This window comes from Dipodomys ordii, unplaced genomic scaffold, assembly GCF_000151885.1.
Source record: "Dipodomys ordii isolate 6190 unplaced genomic scaffold, Dord_2.0 Scaffold151, whole genome shotgun sequence".
NCBI classification, from domain to species: domain Eukaryota; kingdom Metazoa; phylum Chordata; class Mammalia; order Rodentia; family Heteromyidae; genus Dipodomys; species Dipodomys ordii.
Genome location: NW_012267367.1, coordinates 2,976,178 through 2,991,993, shown reverse-complemented (window position 1 = coordinate 2,991,993; position 15,816 = coordinate 2,976,178). Strand labels below are relative to the sequence as shown.

The following is a 15,816-nucleotide window of genomic DNA, read 5'->3' as shown; positions in this document are numbered from 1 at the left end:
AATGTAATTCTAGTCTAGTCAGCTAGCACCACAAAGCTCTAATCACATTCCTGTTCTTTCTTTAGTCACTTGCAAAATATACACAATACAAGTTGGTGGGGTGAAGAGAGTGAATCTGAGATTTGATCAGTAATGCCAGTGTGAGGCTGCCCTTGATAGAGCGAGGGTTCAAAGACTTTTCCTGGAATATTAGGCCTTATAGACACTCTGGGATGTAGAACCACATATCCAGAATGAGGGGTTTATACCATTCTCTCTTAGGAGATCAAACTATCCTTGTCTTACATCCTCTGGATCCTTGAGACAGGGATGCAGAGTGGATGCATATATTTAAGACACCAGTCTTCTGTTCAGTATTTTCTCTTCAAACCTGGAAATAATGAAGTGATACTACCAACCCCTTGTCGTATGCTCACCATGGCTTCTTTCAGCTACTTTGTTAGGAGACAGAGAAATAGAACTATGCCAAATAAAGTTGTCTGGAAATTTTTTCTGGAAGCATTTTTGTTGTTGAGGGTTTATTTGTTAAGCTATTATTTATTAAGCGTGTGTGTGTGTGTGTGTGTGTGTGTGTGTGTGTGTGTGTGTCCTGGGTTTTTAACTCAAGGCTTGAATTCTGTTCCTAAGCTTCTTTGCTCAAAGCTAGCACTTTACCACTTGAGCCACAGCTTTACTTCTGACTTTCATGGAGCTTGCCTAGACTGACTTTGAACCATGATCCTCAGATCTCAGCCTCCTGAGTAACTAGGATTGCAGTCATGAGCTTATTAAGCATTTTTTTAAATGTTCATAGTAAAGGCAGTCATCCAGAGCTAACCTATAAATTCACTACATTCTTGCATAAAGATTTAGTAAATTAAGGCTGGGTGTTGGTGGCTTACTCCTATAATTCTAATTACTCAGGAGGCTGAGATCTGAGGATTGCAGTTCAAAGCCAGCCCAGGCAAAAAAGTCCAGGAGACTCTTATCTCCAACTAACCCCAGAAAACTGGAAGTGGTGCTGTGGCTCAAAGTGCTAGAGCACCAGTCTTGACCAAAAAGAGCTCAGGGACAGCCTCCCCACCCCGCCCCCTCAGGCCCCAAGTCAAGCCCCACAACTGACAAAAAAAAAATAGCCCACAAAAAAGATTTAGTAAAGAAGTTCAAGCTTGGTTAAGAATCTAGTGGTATTCTTCAGGGATACAGGTTAGAACGAGGCAATCTTTGTTGTCATTGTTAGAGTACCTTGCTGTTAACTTGCTCTATTTTACCTTCATGGATCTTGGTCACCAGCCCAGGAGCTCGATATTAGCTGTGGTTTAGGGTTGAATTTGACAGTGTTGAGTCACAGCCTCTGGTTGTGTAACTCAGTGGCCCAGCCAGAAGACAAAGCATCCAAGGCCCGTCTGGCTCCAGAGCCACCATCTTTCCGTTATATCCTGGTGCTCTTCAAATGTGGTAAAGTTAACTTTTCTGGTACTTTTCTAGTCCTTCTTTTCTCCATCTGGCTAATACTCTAGGCAAAATAAGTTAGCCACTCTACCAGAGGTTAGCTGTTGGCTAGGAATGGAGATTTGGAAGGGTCCCAGCATCCAAACCCATGCAGCTCCCCGTGACTTGTGCCATGAGGCTCCTAAAGACTGTGTGACACAGAGGAAACTCTGGGCCATGTACACTTTGTTACTGCCTGCCAGAGCTCTACTCTCAGACTGTGGACAGCTCAGTACAGAGGGCCTCTTGACCCCACAGCACACATTCTTGAACTGATACAGTCCCGAGTCTCTTAGCCTGAATTGGGCTGAATACCAGTAGAATAAGGGAAGATCCTAGAGTAGCTGCCAGCTACATGGATCCCTCCAGGATGCTTAGTCCAGATCTTACTGTATCTAAAAGGAAGTTTCCCTGGAGCCAGTGCTACTCATAACCCTTCCACTTTTCCCACCAAATCATTACCAACTAGCTGGTGATCTCTGCATTATGCACGTAGCCAATTGAGGCTATGCATGTACAATGCAGAAATCACCATCTCTGCCTATACAGCCTCTGATTGGGTGTGTGTCTGTAGACGTGTGCGCATGCACACATACACACACCCACACTTTGTTCTTCCTCTAGATCAGAGCTTTACCACACTGGAGGAAGAAGGAGGGGAATAAAAAAGAGGACACAGTCTTAGAAGTCAGGTAGTGTTTCTAACATGCTACAGATTGTCCTTTTGGAGTGAAATAATATATGAAACATAGATTTATGAAAACAGTTACAGAGCAACTAGTTGCTTGATGAATAACCTTAATATCTTGCATCTTATTTAAGAATCAATCTTTATAAAGCTTTGGTATGTTAATTTTGCACAACTCAGGGGAAAAGAAACATGTTAATAGAAAAATAAACATTTTAAGGACAAATAGAGAATTGGGGGGTAAAGGATTCTTATGGAGAAAAGCATTTGGGATGATGGAGGAAGGCTGGCCTTGTAGAGCCTTGTGTGGGAGTTGTTATCTACTTTAAGAAAGTTTCTTCAGAGGTCAGAATTCTACACACACACACACACACACACACACACACTTACAATTATAGGAAGTTCTAAGGAACAAGGAACTTTCTGTAGCCACAGAGTCAACCAGTTTTGTATGGGAGCCCAAGAGGGTAAGAGTAAGATCTGGCTTTTAGGTGATGGGGCCTTCCCTTCACTAATAGAAGAGACCCACGGAACCCTGTGGTGGTAATATGCACACATTGCTTCTTCCCAGATATCAAACACTTATCACCACTAGACAGACCACATTGTTATCTGTCTTTCATGCAGGAAGAGCTCAGAAGTGTCCTAGCTCAGCCTTGAGCTGTCTGTCATGGGAACAGGAACCATCAGGATAGCCTATACATCCTCCTTCAGCCTCAGCCACATCTCTAGAGAGAGTTCCCAGGAAGTGTGCGTCTTCACTTTGAGAAGCCAACTCATTAGAGCCAGAGTTTCTCATGCCTTCCCCTTCTTTAACTCTACCACTGTCCCCCGAGATCAGCTCCCCAGCTCAGCCAAGTGGACCAGGGGCAAGTCTAAATCAGAAACACACCAACAGTTTGGACCAGGAAGTGGGCAGATTCTGTGTGGAGGCAATAGGCACTTTGAATTTCTCAATTTAAAACAAAAATGCTTTTGTACAACTTTGTGTTACTGTTGTTATTGTTTTATTGTGAAAGAGGGTCATTCTTATCGAGAGTTGGCTTTGCTTCAAGGCTGATGGGGCAGTCTGTTCTTGGAGGACACCATAAGCATATAGTATGCTTACTGTGCACACAGCACAGAGAAACACGAATTCTCTGGGGAGAGGGGCCTGTGTTTGTCCAAGAACTGGATCTCTGCCTCCTCCCATGAGCACGTCTCTCCAGCCAGTTGCATACTTGGAAGAGAGATTTATGGGGCTGGATGTACAGCTTTAAGTTATATTGTTGTTCTCTACTTTGTTGCTCTCTCTTTAATCCCTCCCACCTTTTAAGCACCAGGAACAGTGTTTTGCTGTCCTGGCTGTACTGTACCAGGCATAAACACACAACTTACTACACAGCATCAGAAATTTCTAAGTAGTATGATTGATAAATGTAAACATCAGGCAGTCGTTGAGTGTAATGGATTCTACTTACCAGTACATCTGGATTCAGCGTCTGTCTCAAAGACTTTGGTGAGGAACCGTTTTGTTTTTTCTAAAGCCAGGCCCTTGCACGGTCTAGGCCAGGGCTCTTCCTCGGCTTATATCTCAGCCAATTACATAATTACAATGTATGACAGTTTCAGTTCTGAAGCAACTTTTTCTTTTTAAATTTATTATGCCAGTACTTGGATTGAGTCTCTAGGCCTCACACTCTCTTATTTGTTTTTTCTGCTCAAGGCTGGCACTGTACCACTTGTGCCACACCTTCATTTTGGCTTTTTGTTGCTTAATTAGAGATAAGAGTCTTACGGATTTGTCTGTCTGGGTTGGCTTTCAACCTCAACCCTCAGATATCAGCCTCCTTAGTAACTAGGACTACAGGTCTGAGCTACTAGTGCCAGGCTCTAATGCTAAGTGCTGGGGCTTGAACTCAGGCCTGGGTGCTATCCCTGAACCTCTTTATACTCAAGGCTAGTACTTTACTACTTGAGCCACGGTGCCACTTCTGGCTTTTTCTGAGTAGTTTTTTGGAGATAAGAGTCTCATGAGCCAGGCTTTCATCATTCTTCATCCCTCCCACCCTCTTCACTTCCCTCAATTTTCTTGAATTTGTAGAATATACCTTAAATTTTATAACTGCATTATTTCCCCTTTCCTCTCCATCTACTCCTCTCTCTTTAATCCCTCCCACCTTTTAAGCACCTATCTTTTGATGTTTTTCTTGTTGGACTATGAATTAGCCTTTCTAAGGAATTACACCATTTAAGTTCTTCCCTGAATCTGCCATGTTTCAGTTAATATATTTGTGGATGCTTGACTACCACTCCGAAGTGTTTACTTATAAATTAATTCTGGCTTCCACATATAAAAGAAGGCATGCATTGTTTGTCTCTCTGGTCTGACTTAAAATGATTTTTTCCAGGTTCTTCCATTTCTTTACAAAGGATACAATATCATTCTAACAGATGAGCAAAATGCCATTGTATATATATATATATATATACCACATTTTCTTGATCCATTCATCCATTAGGGGTAACTGGGCTGATTCTATCCCTAGGCTATGGTGAATAGTGCTACAATGAACATGGTTGTGTTGGTGGCTTTACTATATCCTAGGTTTGTAATGCCTAAGAGTGGAATTGCTGGATCATAAGGTTGTTCTATGTTTAGTTTACTGAGTAAGCTCCATACTGCTTTCCAGCTTGTTGAACAAATTACATTCCCACCAACAGTGTACTAAAAGATCATGCTTTATCTAAATGTGTACAACATGATGTTCTCAATCTGTAATATTCTGAAAGCCAGGTGTATTTGTACCATAGTCCAAATAATAGGAGCAATCAAAATATGTTAGAAGTTTTTTCTTTCTGAGCTCTAAATTTCAACCTTTTCTTTTTTTCTTCTCTCTCTCTCTGTCTCTGTCTGTCTCTGTCTCTGTCTCTCTCTCTCTCTTTTCTTGTGTGTGTGCTGGTACTGGACTTGAACACAAGGGCTCACACTCTTGCTTGGCTTGTTCACTCGTGGCTCATACCTTTCCACTTGGGCCACATCTCTATTTCTAGCTTTTTGCTGGTTAGTTGGAGATAAGTCTGCTATATATCAGCCTCTGAGTAGCTAGGATTACAGGTGTGAGCTACAGCACCAGCTGGAAAGTCATCCTTTTATACTTGGGTTGTACTTTAAGGAGGAAGAAACATTTCTATTCTGCTAAGGGTGATGTGGATGTTTATAAGATCATTCAAGGGCTATATAAAATTATCAATATGTGCAGACAAGCAAGAGCAGCCAATGTGAAGTGTAGGTTTCTGTCCCATCACATATCAATTGTTTTCCTGGGTCTTATATAGTATGTAGGCCAGAAATTCTCCACTCTTGAAAATAGCTTTTTACATTGTGCTGACTGAATGCAGAGCTGGCACTTCTGCTGTACAACTGGCCCACAGTTTAATGAGAAAAATCTCATTAATTGGTTGGTTTCCTGGCATCAGGCATATTTCAGAGGGATTGGATACCTGACAGGATAATTCCTAGAATATATCTGAGTGTTCTGTTTAATTTCAAATTTGTCATCTTGCTTCTGCTTTCTGTATTGATTAAATATTTAATTTGGCTGCCATACCCTACTAACCAACTCCTTCTGATTATTTTTCTCCCATCTGTTTCTTTCTTCTACTTCTACTTCTTTCTGTCTCTGGAATGAGGTCTCGCTGAATGTTTCTCCCCCCTCCCCCCCTCTCTCCATCTCTCCTCTTTCCTCTCTCTCTCCCTCCCTCTCTCCTCTCTCTCTCCCTCCCTCTCTCTACCTCTCCCTCCCTCTACCTCTCCCTCCCTCCCTCCCTCTCTCTCTCTCCCTCTCCCTCTTCTTCCCTCCCTCTCTCTCTCTCTCCCCCTCTCCCTCTCTCTACCTCTCTCCTTTCCTCCGTCCTCTGTCCTCTCTTCTCTTTCCTCTCTCTTGCTCTTGTTCTCTCTTGCTCTCTCCCTCCCCTGAGGTGGGACTTCAGCCATGTAAGAACAAATGTGGGGTTGCACAATCTGTGGGCACTCAGTCTGTCCAGAGGGATACCATTTGTCTGCCAGCACCGGCACAGGGAGAGGAATGAGAGGGAAGATTGTGTAGTTGATTTGGCTTCCTATCAAGAGGAAGCCTGGAGCTCTGCCTACCTAGGTATTTACCCTCACCTGATCACACCCTGAACTTTGCTGAGTCCTGCCCTTCTCTTCCTATTAACTCTTCCAAGGCCAACTTTGGTTGTTAAGACTTTTCTCCACCACCTGCTTGCTCAGAGACGCTTGTGAATGAACCTTTCTTACCTTAGGCGCACTACTGTGTGAAGATTTTGTTCCTTCTTATAAGGAATGAGAATGTGCTCCTTGTCCATCTCTCTGGAAGTGCCGGCACTATCTCCTTGTGGAAGATGAGGTACATAGTAGGTCCACAAGCGCATGAAGAAATGAGACACCATCTGATCTCTCTCTTTCTTTCCTTCTTTTTTTTCTTTTTCTTTTTGCCTGTGCTGGGGCTCAAACTCAGGGCTTGGTAGCTATCCCTGGACCTCTTTGTGTTCAAGGCTAGCACTCTACTACTTGAGCCAAAGAGCCATATCCAGCTTTTTCTAAGTAGTTTATTGGAGCCTTGCCCAGCCTGGCTTCCAACCTTGATCTTCAGAGCTCAGCCTCCTGAGTAGTTAGGATTACAGGCATGAGCCATCAGCTCTCAGCTACCATCTGACCTCTGATAACAGACATATACAAGAAAGATCAGCCTAGCACTAGTTAACAGACATATACAAGAAAGATCAGCCAGGCACTGGTGGCTCATACCTGTAATCTTAGCTACTTAGGAAGCTGAGATCTGAGCCTGCCTAGGCAGGAAAGTCTGAGAGACTTAACCTCCAGTTAACCACCAGAAAACCAGAAGTCAAGTTGTAGCTCAAAGTTGTAAAGCACTAGCTTGGAGCAAAAGAGCTCAGGGACGGCACCTAGGCTCCAAGTTCAAGCCCTACAACCAACAAAAAAAGGAAAAGAAAATAATAATTACAAGAAAAAAAATAAAGTAACTAGAAGAAAAACATCACCACCTAACTTGAATTTGCATTACCAGTGGTGGGTAGGATCAAAACCCCCAACCCAAGTAAGGGGAATATGCTCCTAAAATAGGCCTAGAACGAAGCCCACTTACACATTCTGTGTGTACTGTCTGTTCTTTAGTAGAGAGGGGAAGTGATGTTCCCCAGGCTGTGCTTCCTGTGGGTATTTACAATACGTGTTGATTTGCAAAACACTGTGTTCCATAGATGCTAATTGAGAGCCCTTTCTAACAGAGTGCTTGCTCAGTAATGACTGCCACTCTGGGCCATGTCTTTAGTAAGATTGGAACCACAGCAGTTGTTGAGACCACTTAGGGAGAGATGACGTCTTTGTTCCCAGCCTGGTTCTAAAAATACTACCTGAAATGTAAGCCTGAGAAATGGCTTCTGGGTTTTTTTGTTTTGTTTTTTGTTTTTCTGGAAAAGATTTGAAATAAATGTCTAGGCTTACATATTGTGGAGATGTTAATTAGCACAGATAAATAAAGCAACCCAATCTTAATTGAATAAACACCTTCTGAGACTGGAAGACACTAAGATCAGCACGATAGTTTGTTTCTGTGCTTGCTTGTTTGCTTGGGAGTTTTTGCTTTTGTTTTCTTGAGACAAGGTTGTGCCAGGTTGCCCAGTCTGGCCATGAACTCCATCCTCTCCAGTAGCTGAGATTATAGACATGCTCTATCCAGGCTAAAAGCTTACATATTTGAGTAGGCCTAAAACCATCATACCGTCTTAAAACCACTTGTCTTCTACTGTTCTCTGCCAGTCTTGGAACTTGCAGGTATGTATTCATCAGTTTGTAGTTGTGTAAGGCATGAAGTTGAACCCTGAGCACCTGGGCAGAGGTCCTAAGCAGAGCTCGCTCATGCACTTCCTCCTGAGCACATGGCCTTTGCCATTCAAGGCGCTGAAGCACCTGGATTCCTGCACACAAGAGGCACCAGACCCCACCTTGGAGTTCAGCCTGAATCCTCTCCACTGTCTACAGAGGTCCATGCATTGCTGCCCTCAAGCTTCTCTTCCTTCCGTGTTGCTTGCTTCTTCCCTCCCTCTCTCCTTTCCTTCCTTCCTTCTGAAAAGTTTATTGAGAAACAAGTCACAAAATATACAATTCATCCATGTAAACTATACAGTGGCTCTCAGTATATTTACAGTTACACGATCATCAGCACAATTTTAGAGCATCAGTATCACTCCCAAAAATAACCCCCATGCCCATTAACTGTCAGTGCCCTGCCCCCCTCCCTCCCTGCTCCCTAGCCAGGAATAGCCAGTCTTAGTAGACCGACTGGCCTGTTTGAACACTTCATGCCACCCATGGTGGCTGGCTTTTTCACTTAGTATAGTATTCTTAAGGCTTGTTGCTATGGTTAGACCCATTTTATGTAGTATAATATTCCATTATGTATACCAAATGTGTGTACCAAATTTCATTGTATCTGCCATTATTTGATGCTTTTTAGGTTCTGTGAGGGTGGGGGTGGGGGGTGCTGGTTTGAGGCTTGAATTCAACTCAGGACCTGGGTACTGCCCCTGAGCTTTTTCAACTTAAAGCTGGTGCTCTACCCCTTGAAGCACAGCTCCACTTCTGGCCTTTTGGTGATTAATTGAAGATGAGAGTCTCATGGACTTTACTGCCTGCCCAGGCTCTGAACTGTGATCCTCAGATCTCAGCCTCCTCAGTAGCTAAGATTGCGGGCGTGTGCCACTGGCACCTGACTTCCTTCAGTTCTTGAAAGTGCCTTGCTTCAACCAGAGATTACACACACACATGCCCATCAGTTAAAACTAAGGAAGGCAGGAAGTAGACAGGACCACCTCTACCAGGCCAGATGTGTGGCCATCAGACTTGTTGAGATCGAATCTTCCTATTGTTCCCGAGGGTCTAGGATCTGGATTTTATGTGAAGATTTCCTAGTTTTTGAGTCATTGAAACAGGCTATGTGAGAAAGACAAGACACAATGGTGGTGAAGATGAAGGAGCCCATCCAGAGCTCTCTGCACTGAGCTCCCCTGGCAACTCCTAGTAATCAGAAGTTTCCCTGTGGAGGAAAGGAGAACCCAGATCTCAGGTTCAACTCTCGGTGGGAGGGGGTGAAATTCCTCTCATTCTTTGGCCCCAGATCTGCTGCAGCAACTGGAAAAAAAAAAAAAAAAGCAAAGCACAGGGTAATGCCTCTGTTAGTGCTAAATCATCCTGTAAATGACTGTGACCCACTTCGAGATGGATTCTGACCTGCCAGTCTGACCTCCATTATGACTGTGACCTCCACCATGCCTGAGAACTGCTGATTTTGTACAAGAAGTGCCCAATGCCAGGCACCAGTGGCTCACATCTGTAATCCTAGCTACACAAGAGGCTGAGATCTGAGGATCGCAGTTCAAAGCCAGCCCAAGCAGGAAAGTCCAGGAGACTCTTACCTCCAATCAGAAGTGGTGCTGTAGCTCAAAGTGATAGAAGTTAGCCTTGAGCAAGAGAGCTCAGGAACAGCATCCAGGCCCCAAGTTCAAGTGCCAAGACTGACAAAATAGAGAGATCTTCCCAGAATCTGTGAGGACAAACTTGTGGAAATGGAAAAGAAGAGAAAGAATGATCGTATGAACTTCATACGTATGGAGGTGATGTTGTTCTGCAGGTTGAGAGTGGATAAGCAGAAAACAGCAAGTAAATAACCACCTGCTTGCTTGCTGCTTTCCATTTAACCCTGAAGGCCATGGTTCTCTGTGGGGATTTTTTGTTATTGTTATTGCTGATATTGGTTTTTTTATGTCAGTATTAGGACTTGAACTCAGTGCCTGGGCACTGTCCCTTAGCTAATTTACTCGAGACTGGCACTCTACCACTTGAGCCATACTTTCACTTCTGGGTTTTTGCTAGTTAATTGGAGATAAGAAGCTCAATTTTTCTGCACAGGCTGGCTTTGAACTTCAACCCTTAGATCTCAGCCTCTTGAGATCTTAGTATTATAGGTCTTAGCCACTGGTCGTTGGGCAAGGAAATTTTCTTTTTAGGTCTGAGACCAGGATTTGAACTCAGTACCTGACACAACTGAGCCATGCTTCCAACTCCAAGGAATAATATTTTTTTTTGGTCCATCGTGGCCTTGAACTCTGGGCGTGGGCACTGTCCCTCAGCTCTTCAGCTCAAGGCTCTACCACTTAAGCCATGGCCAAGGAATTTTTTTAATGAGAAAATAAATAAACCAGGTGCTGGTGACTCATGACTGTTATCCTAGCTGCTTGGGAGGCAGGAATTGGGAGTATCTTAGTTGCAATCACCCCTGGCCAAATAAATAACTAAATAAACCCTTCTCAACCAATAGCTGGGAACAGTGGATCATGCTGGTCGTCCTAGCTACATGGGAAGAGGAAAAAGAGGAGGTTAGCTGTCCTGTTCATTGTATTGAAAAATAAAGGAAAAGGAATGTGATTTGAAGTCGTAGATTGCCTGCCTAGCAAAAGGCCAGATCCTGAGTTCAAATCAGAAATACCACAAAGAAGGAAGAGAGGAGGGATGAATGGGGAAAGAAAGTGTGTGTGTGTGTGTGAGAGAGAGAGAGAGAGAGAGAGAGAGATTAAAAGAATCCAGTACCGATAAAATGCGTGGAATTGTAGTGGTGTTTTAAATGCATAATCTGATTCTAACCTGGAAAGACAAGCACTTTTCACTTGTCTGATTCGTTTGCTTGTGCTAGGATTGGAACAGCCAGCACTCTATCTCTAACCCTATCCATCTAGTCTATAAATGAGACATGATTTTATTATGAGACATAAAAAAGAGGAAAATGACCTGATTGAGGTCATCCATCAAAGTGGCCTAAGACTTAAATCCCTATCTTGAAACCTTTCAACATTGCCACTGACATTTAGCCATCCTCTAATATTTTCCAGTTTTGATCTAAGTAACCATATAAATACTTTGGGCCAATATAGTATTTAAATACAAATTGAACCCCACTCAGAAAGCAATGAATAGGAAATGGTAGTGTCCCAAAGTATTTGAGCATTGTCCACATTCTTGAGTCTTCAACACGAAAGTAACTGATAAATAAATAGTTGATTTCTCAAGCATTTCGAGAGGTGTGAGAGTGAGAGTTACAGGTAAGCAAAACATCACTAAATTTGTTTCTCAACCCAGAAACCCGCCCCGCTCCTTCCCTTCTCCTTCCCATTTGTCTTTTCCTTCGTTCTTCCTTTTTATTTTCTCCTTTGCCTGGCTCAAGATTTGATCATCTATAAAGATTTTTAAAAATCCTTCAGATTCAGGTGCTGGGGACTTATACCTATAATCCTAGCTAATCAAGACGCTGAGATCTGAGGCGTAAGGTCTGAAGCCAGCAAAATTTGTGAGAATTTTTTTGGGGGGGTAGGGGTTGGTCTTGAGCTCAGAGCCTGGGCGCTGTCCCTGTGCTTTTTGCTCAAGGGTAGTGCTCTCCCCTTTAGCTCCACTTCCAGTTTTCCAGTAAGAGTCTCCTGGACTTTGCTGCCCGGGCTGGCTTCAAACCATGACCTTCAGAGCTCAGCCTCCAGAGTAGCTAGGATTATAGGTGTGAGCCACCGGTGCCTGGCTTGTGAGAATCTTATCTCCAATTAACCAGCAAAAAAATTACTAATTAATTGATTATTAAAATAAAGCTGGAAGTGGAGATATAGTTCAAGTGGTAGATCAACAGCTTTGAAGGGGGAAAAGGAAGCCAAGCAAGAGATTAAGATCCTGGGTTCAACCCCAGTGCTGGCATAAACACACACACACATATACTACAATCTACCTGATAGGGTTCAACACTATTTTCATAGACTAGGGAATCTATGAAAAAACCCACAGTGATGACGATGTTCTTTCTTTCTGTCACTCCTGTAGGTCTGTCAGTTTGTTGTCTCCGTCAATGGCCTCAATGTGCTGCACGTGGATTACCGGACCGTGAGCAATCTGATCCTGACAGGCCCACGGACAATTGTGATGGAAGTCATGGAGGAGCTGGAGCGCTGAGCAGCCAGCCCTCCCTCCCCTCCCCGCCCTGCCCTGCTCAGCAGTGACGCATCCCAGAAACAGCAATGCAAGGACAGGCTGTCCTGTACATGGATGGCTCTGGACACCTGTATCTTTCCTCCATCCTCACACATCAAGTTCCATACACTGTTTGTACCTGGAAGAATCGGGTAACACATCTTTGAAAAAAAAAAGTCAGTGTAGGAAAGCAATAGGGAAGCAGAATTTTCCTACATGATGGGATTGCCTTACTACATTTCTATTTCTATTCGTGGTCCTCATCCGGTGTTTTCATCTTCGTTTGTACAAAGTTGTTGAGATGCTTCTCAAACTGAAGGAGCAACATTGTTGAAATCGACTTTCTAGGGAGTCATGAAAAGTAGCTGCTACAGACTCTAAAAATATACTTTTCAAGCCGGGCCCAGTGGTATGTAGCTGTCAGCTCAGCTAGTTAGAAGGCTGAGGCATAAGGATTGCTTGAGCCCAGGTGTCTGCGGCCAGTGTGGGCAATTTAACAAGACTCCCTCTGAAAATGAGATTGTTTGCTAGAAGGTGAACCTACACCTTACCCATTTCTCTTCAGATGAAAATAGTATCCATAGGAATATGATCTGCTAGCCAGCATTTGCAGAAGGTGGTTCTAAAGCACTCAGGTGCTCCAAAGCCATCAAGAAGTGACTTCTTCTTAATCCCCTCTTTTAGTGTTGACTTCTAATTTAACATGCTTCAGTTCAGGCATCAGGTAAAAAAATAAACAACCAAATCAAGCTCTGTTAATGCTGTGGGTGGAGGTAGATAAAGAAAGACAGTATAGAAACTGCTTGTAACTGTCCCTATTTTCTCTTTCTGAGCCTAAATCATTTTGTCTACAAATCAGCTGTCTATAAATTAGCTTTCTAGAATTCATCCTGCATATATTAAATGTGAAAGCAGAGAAGTTTCATATTCATACACATAAAACCCCAAATCAAACCTCCTGGTAAGATTTTCCTTTGAGAGTGTTTACTTGAAAAAAAGAAATAGTCTAGAATTTGGCCTATGTGTGATAAAACTTGAAGTTCTTAAATTGTCTTCTTAGCCTGACTTTTTACAAGCTTTCTAATAGAACATGTTAAGGACATGATTTGCTGCTTACTTAGGGGGACAATTTTTCACAGAAATTATCACTTTCTTTTGTAATGTTCATCCCATTTGTATACACGCCTACTTGGGATTTTGTTTTGTCTTGTGAGAGTTTTCCTTTTTTCAGGGGTGGGGTTAGAAAACTGGTATCTGGGTTCTTGGGGTATAGAGGAAATTCTTCAAAGTGCCAAATTAAGAAGTCAGAAATACTTTTGCATTGCATATAATGAATTTTGAACAAGGAAGTTACTTTCATATTCTGTATTAATGAAATTAAACACAAGTGTTATACCTCAGTCATTTTCTTCCATAGGTTATCATATCTTGGTACTGGTACCATGCTAAGGCTTTTATATATATCTATTCCCAACTTGGTAGCTTTAGTCAGAGAACAGTATTTTGAGGTTCTGTTGAATATCTGCCATCAATATTGCCAGTCTATATTTGAGAAAGGTTGTCCCCTTCTACAACTGTGTGTGTTTATACTGTGTGCTTGGCCCTGCTATGTCATTGAACGTGTGTGATCTTCTAAAATGTAATGCGCATCACAATCTTTTAAAGTAGATTTTATTAGTCTCATTCTTCAGATGCAAAAACTAAGTCTGAGCAAGATTAAAAATGTTTTCTAGCCGAGCGCTGGTGGCTCACGCCTGTAATCCTAGCTACTCAGGAGGCTAGATCTGAGGATCGCGGTTCAAAGCCAGCTCGGGCAGGAGAGACTGTGAGACTCCCATCTCCAATAAACCACCAGAAAACCGGAAGTGGCGCTGTAGCTCAAGTGGTAGAGCGCTTGCCTTGAGCTGAAGAGCTGAGGGACAGCGCCCAGGCCCAGAGTTCAAGCCCCATGCCCAAAAAAAAAAAAAAAAAATGTTTTCTAAGTGCAAACAGCTGCAGGAACTATTATGTTCTGAAGCCTGAATTAATACACAAGTTCGTTTCATGTTAAAGTTTGTGATTCCTGTCTCCCCATTCAGGGACCCTATAGCTAGAGTTCATTCTGTGCCAAGTGCTATGCTAGGACTTTAAGTCATTGGTCTTTACAGAGCTGTAAGATCAGTTCCATCATTGTCTTGATTTGAGGAAACTGATAAAGAAGTTGGTCATTTGCCCAAGACCAGACAACTAGAAAGTTGGAGGCCTTACCACTTGGCTTTAAAAAACATTTTTTGTAACTTCTTTAAAAGATGAGAGTCTTCGTTGTTTTCTGCCCTCATGTGTTCATTTATTGACACAAGAATGGATGCTTTTGAAAATACCATCTTCTTGTCTGCCCATTAACTTGAGCCCTGGGTAACAGAACTTTTCTCCAACCAACCTAAGCACCCAAGAAACTTCTTTTTATGCTACACAGCCCTTCTCCTGTCCCTGACAGAAAAAGAGAGGGGGGGGGAGGAAAGGAGAGAAGGAAGAAGGAGAGGGAGGGAAGGAGAAAGGAAGGGAAGAAAGAAAGGAGGGAGGGAGGAAGGGAATAACTAGCTTTTTCCTTGTATGGCAGTTTGTTTGTTTTTGTGCCAATACTGGGGCTTGAACTCAGGACCTCACACTTTTCCTTATCTTTTTTATCCAAGACTGGCATTCTACCACTTGAGCCATACTTCCACTTCCAGCATTTTTCTGGTCAATTGGAGAGAAAAGTCTTTCATATTTGCCTGCCTGAGCTGGCATTAAACCAGGATCCTTAGATCTCAGCCTCCTGTATAGCTCGGACTATAGCCATGAGCCACTGGTGCCTGGATCCCTGGGTTTTACCACCCTCAGTTTAAAGGTCCAAAGGCCAGAGAACTTCTTATGACCACAGGAGGTCCTGATTTCCCTTGTTCCCTTCAATGTTTTTACACATATACTATTGGCTTCCTAGAGCATTCTTTCTTTGCCTGGATACCTCTGCCTTCTTATTCATTCCTCTTCAACATTATCTGCTCTGAAAAGTCTTAACGGTTCCCTAGTGACACCCCTTCTCCAAATCCCCCCCAGGGATTGACATTTACTAGGAAACATTGCTGACATTTACTAGGAAATTTCTCCATCACATATCTGTCCCCCTACCTAGCATCTGCCAAACAGGATGTGGTTGTCATAGCTACAGTATCCCCTGACAGTTCCCATCCCAGAGTAGTAAACCAGCTACCCATTGTCATTGAATGGCCCACCCTGAATTGTGGCTTGTAACAACACTGCTCTCACCAGATGCATGGTCACTTTGGGCACTATGTGCCTAATGGAATGATCCATTTATCTATAAGTACCAGCTGGGTCTCCATCCACATGGATGGTGAGTGAGTAGGTCGGCTAGAGGCTTTTTGGTCCTGGATGGTGTCAGAGTGTGAACTTTAAGTAGCAGGAGTCCAAAGAGTCTTCATGATGAGGATTTAATCTTCACACTGGTAGTATTGGAAGGGGGTGGACCCCTTAAGAGGTGGGTGGCCCACACATCATGCCATTGAAGGGGATTGTGGGACCCCCCCCCCAACCAACTCCTCTTTTGCTT

At 43.1% G+C, this 15,816-nt stretch overlaps 1 protein-coding gene across 1 annotated transcript in view; it reads left to right on the top strand.

The window, feature by feature from the left end:
• Positions 1 to 13,948, top strand: part of Deptor (DEP domain containing MTOR-interacting protein) — a 133,953-nt gene extending 120,005 nt beyond the window's left edge. Inside the window, exon 9 of the mRNA XM_013032233.1 lies at positions 12,078 to 13,948. Coding sequence (XP_012887687.1) covers positions 12,078 to 12,206 — 129 coding nt within the window. The 3' untranslated portion in view covers positions 12,207 to 13,948. The remainder of the gene's footprint in view (positions 1 to 12,077) is intronic.
• The last annotated feature ends 1,868 nt before the right edge of the window (positions 13,949 to 15,816 follow it).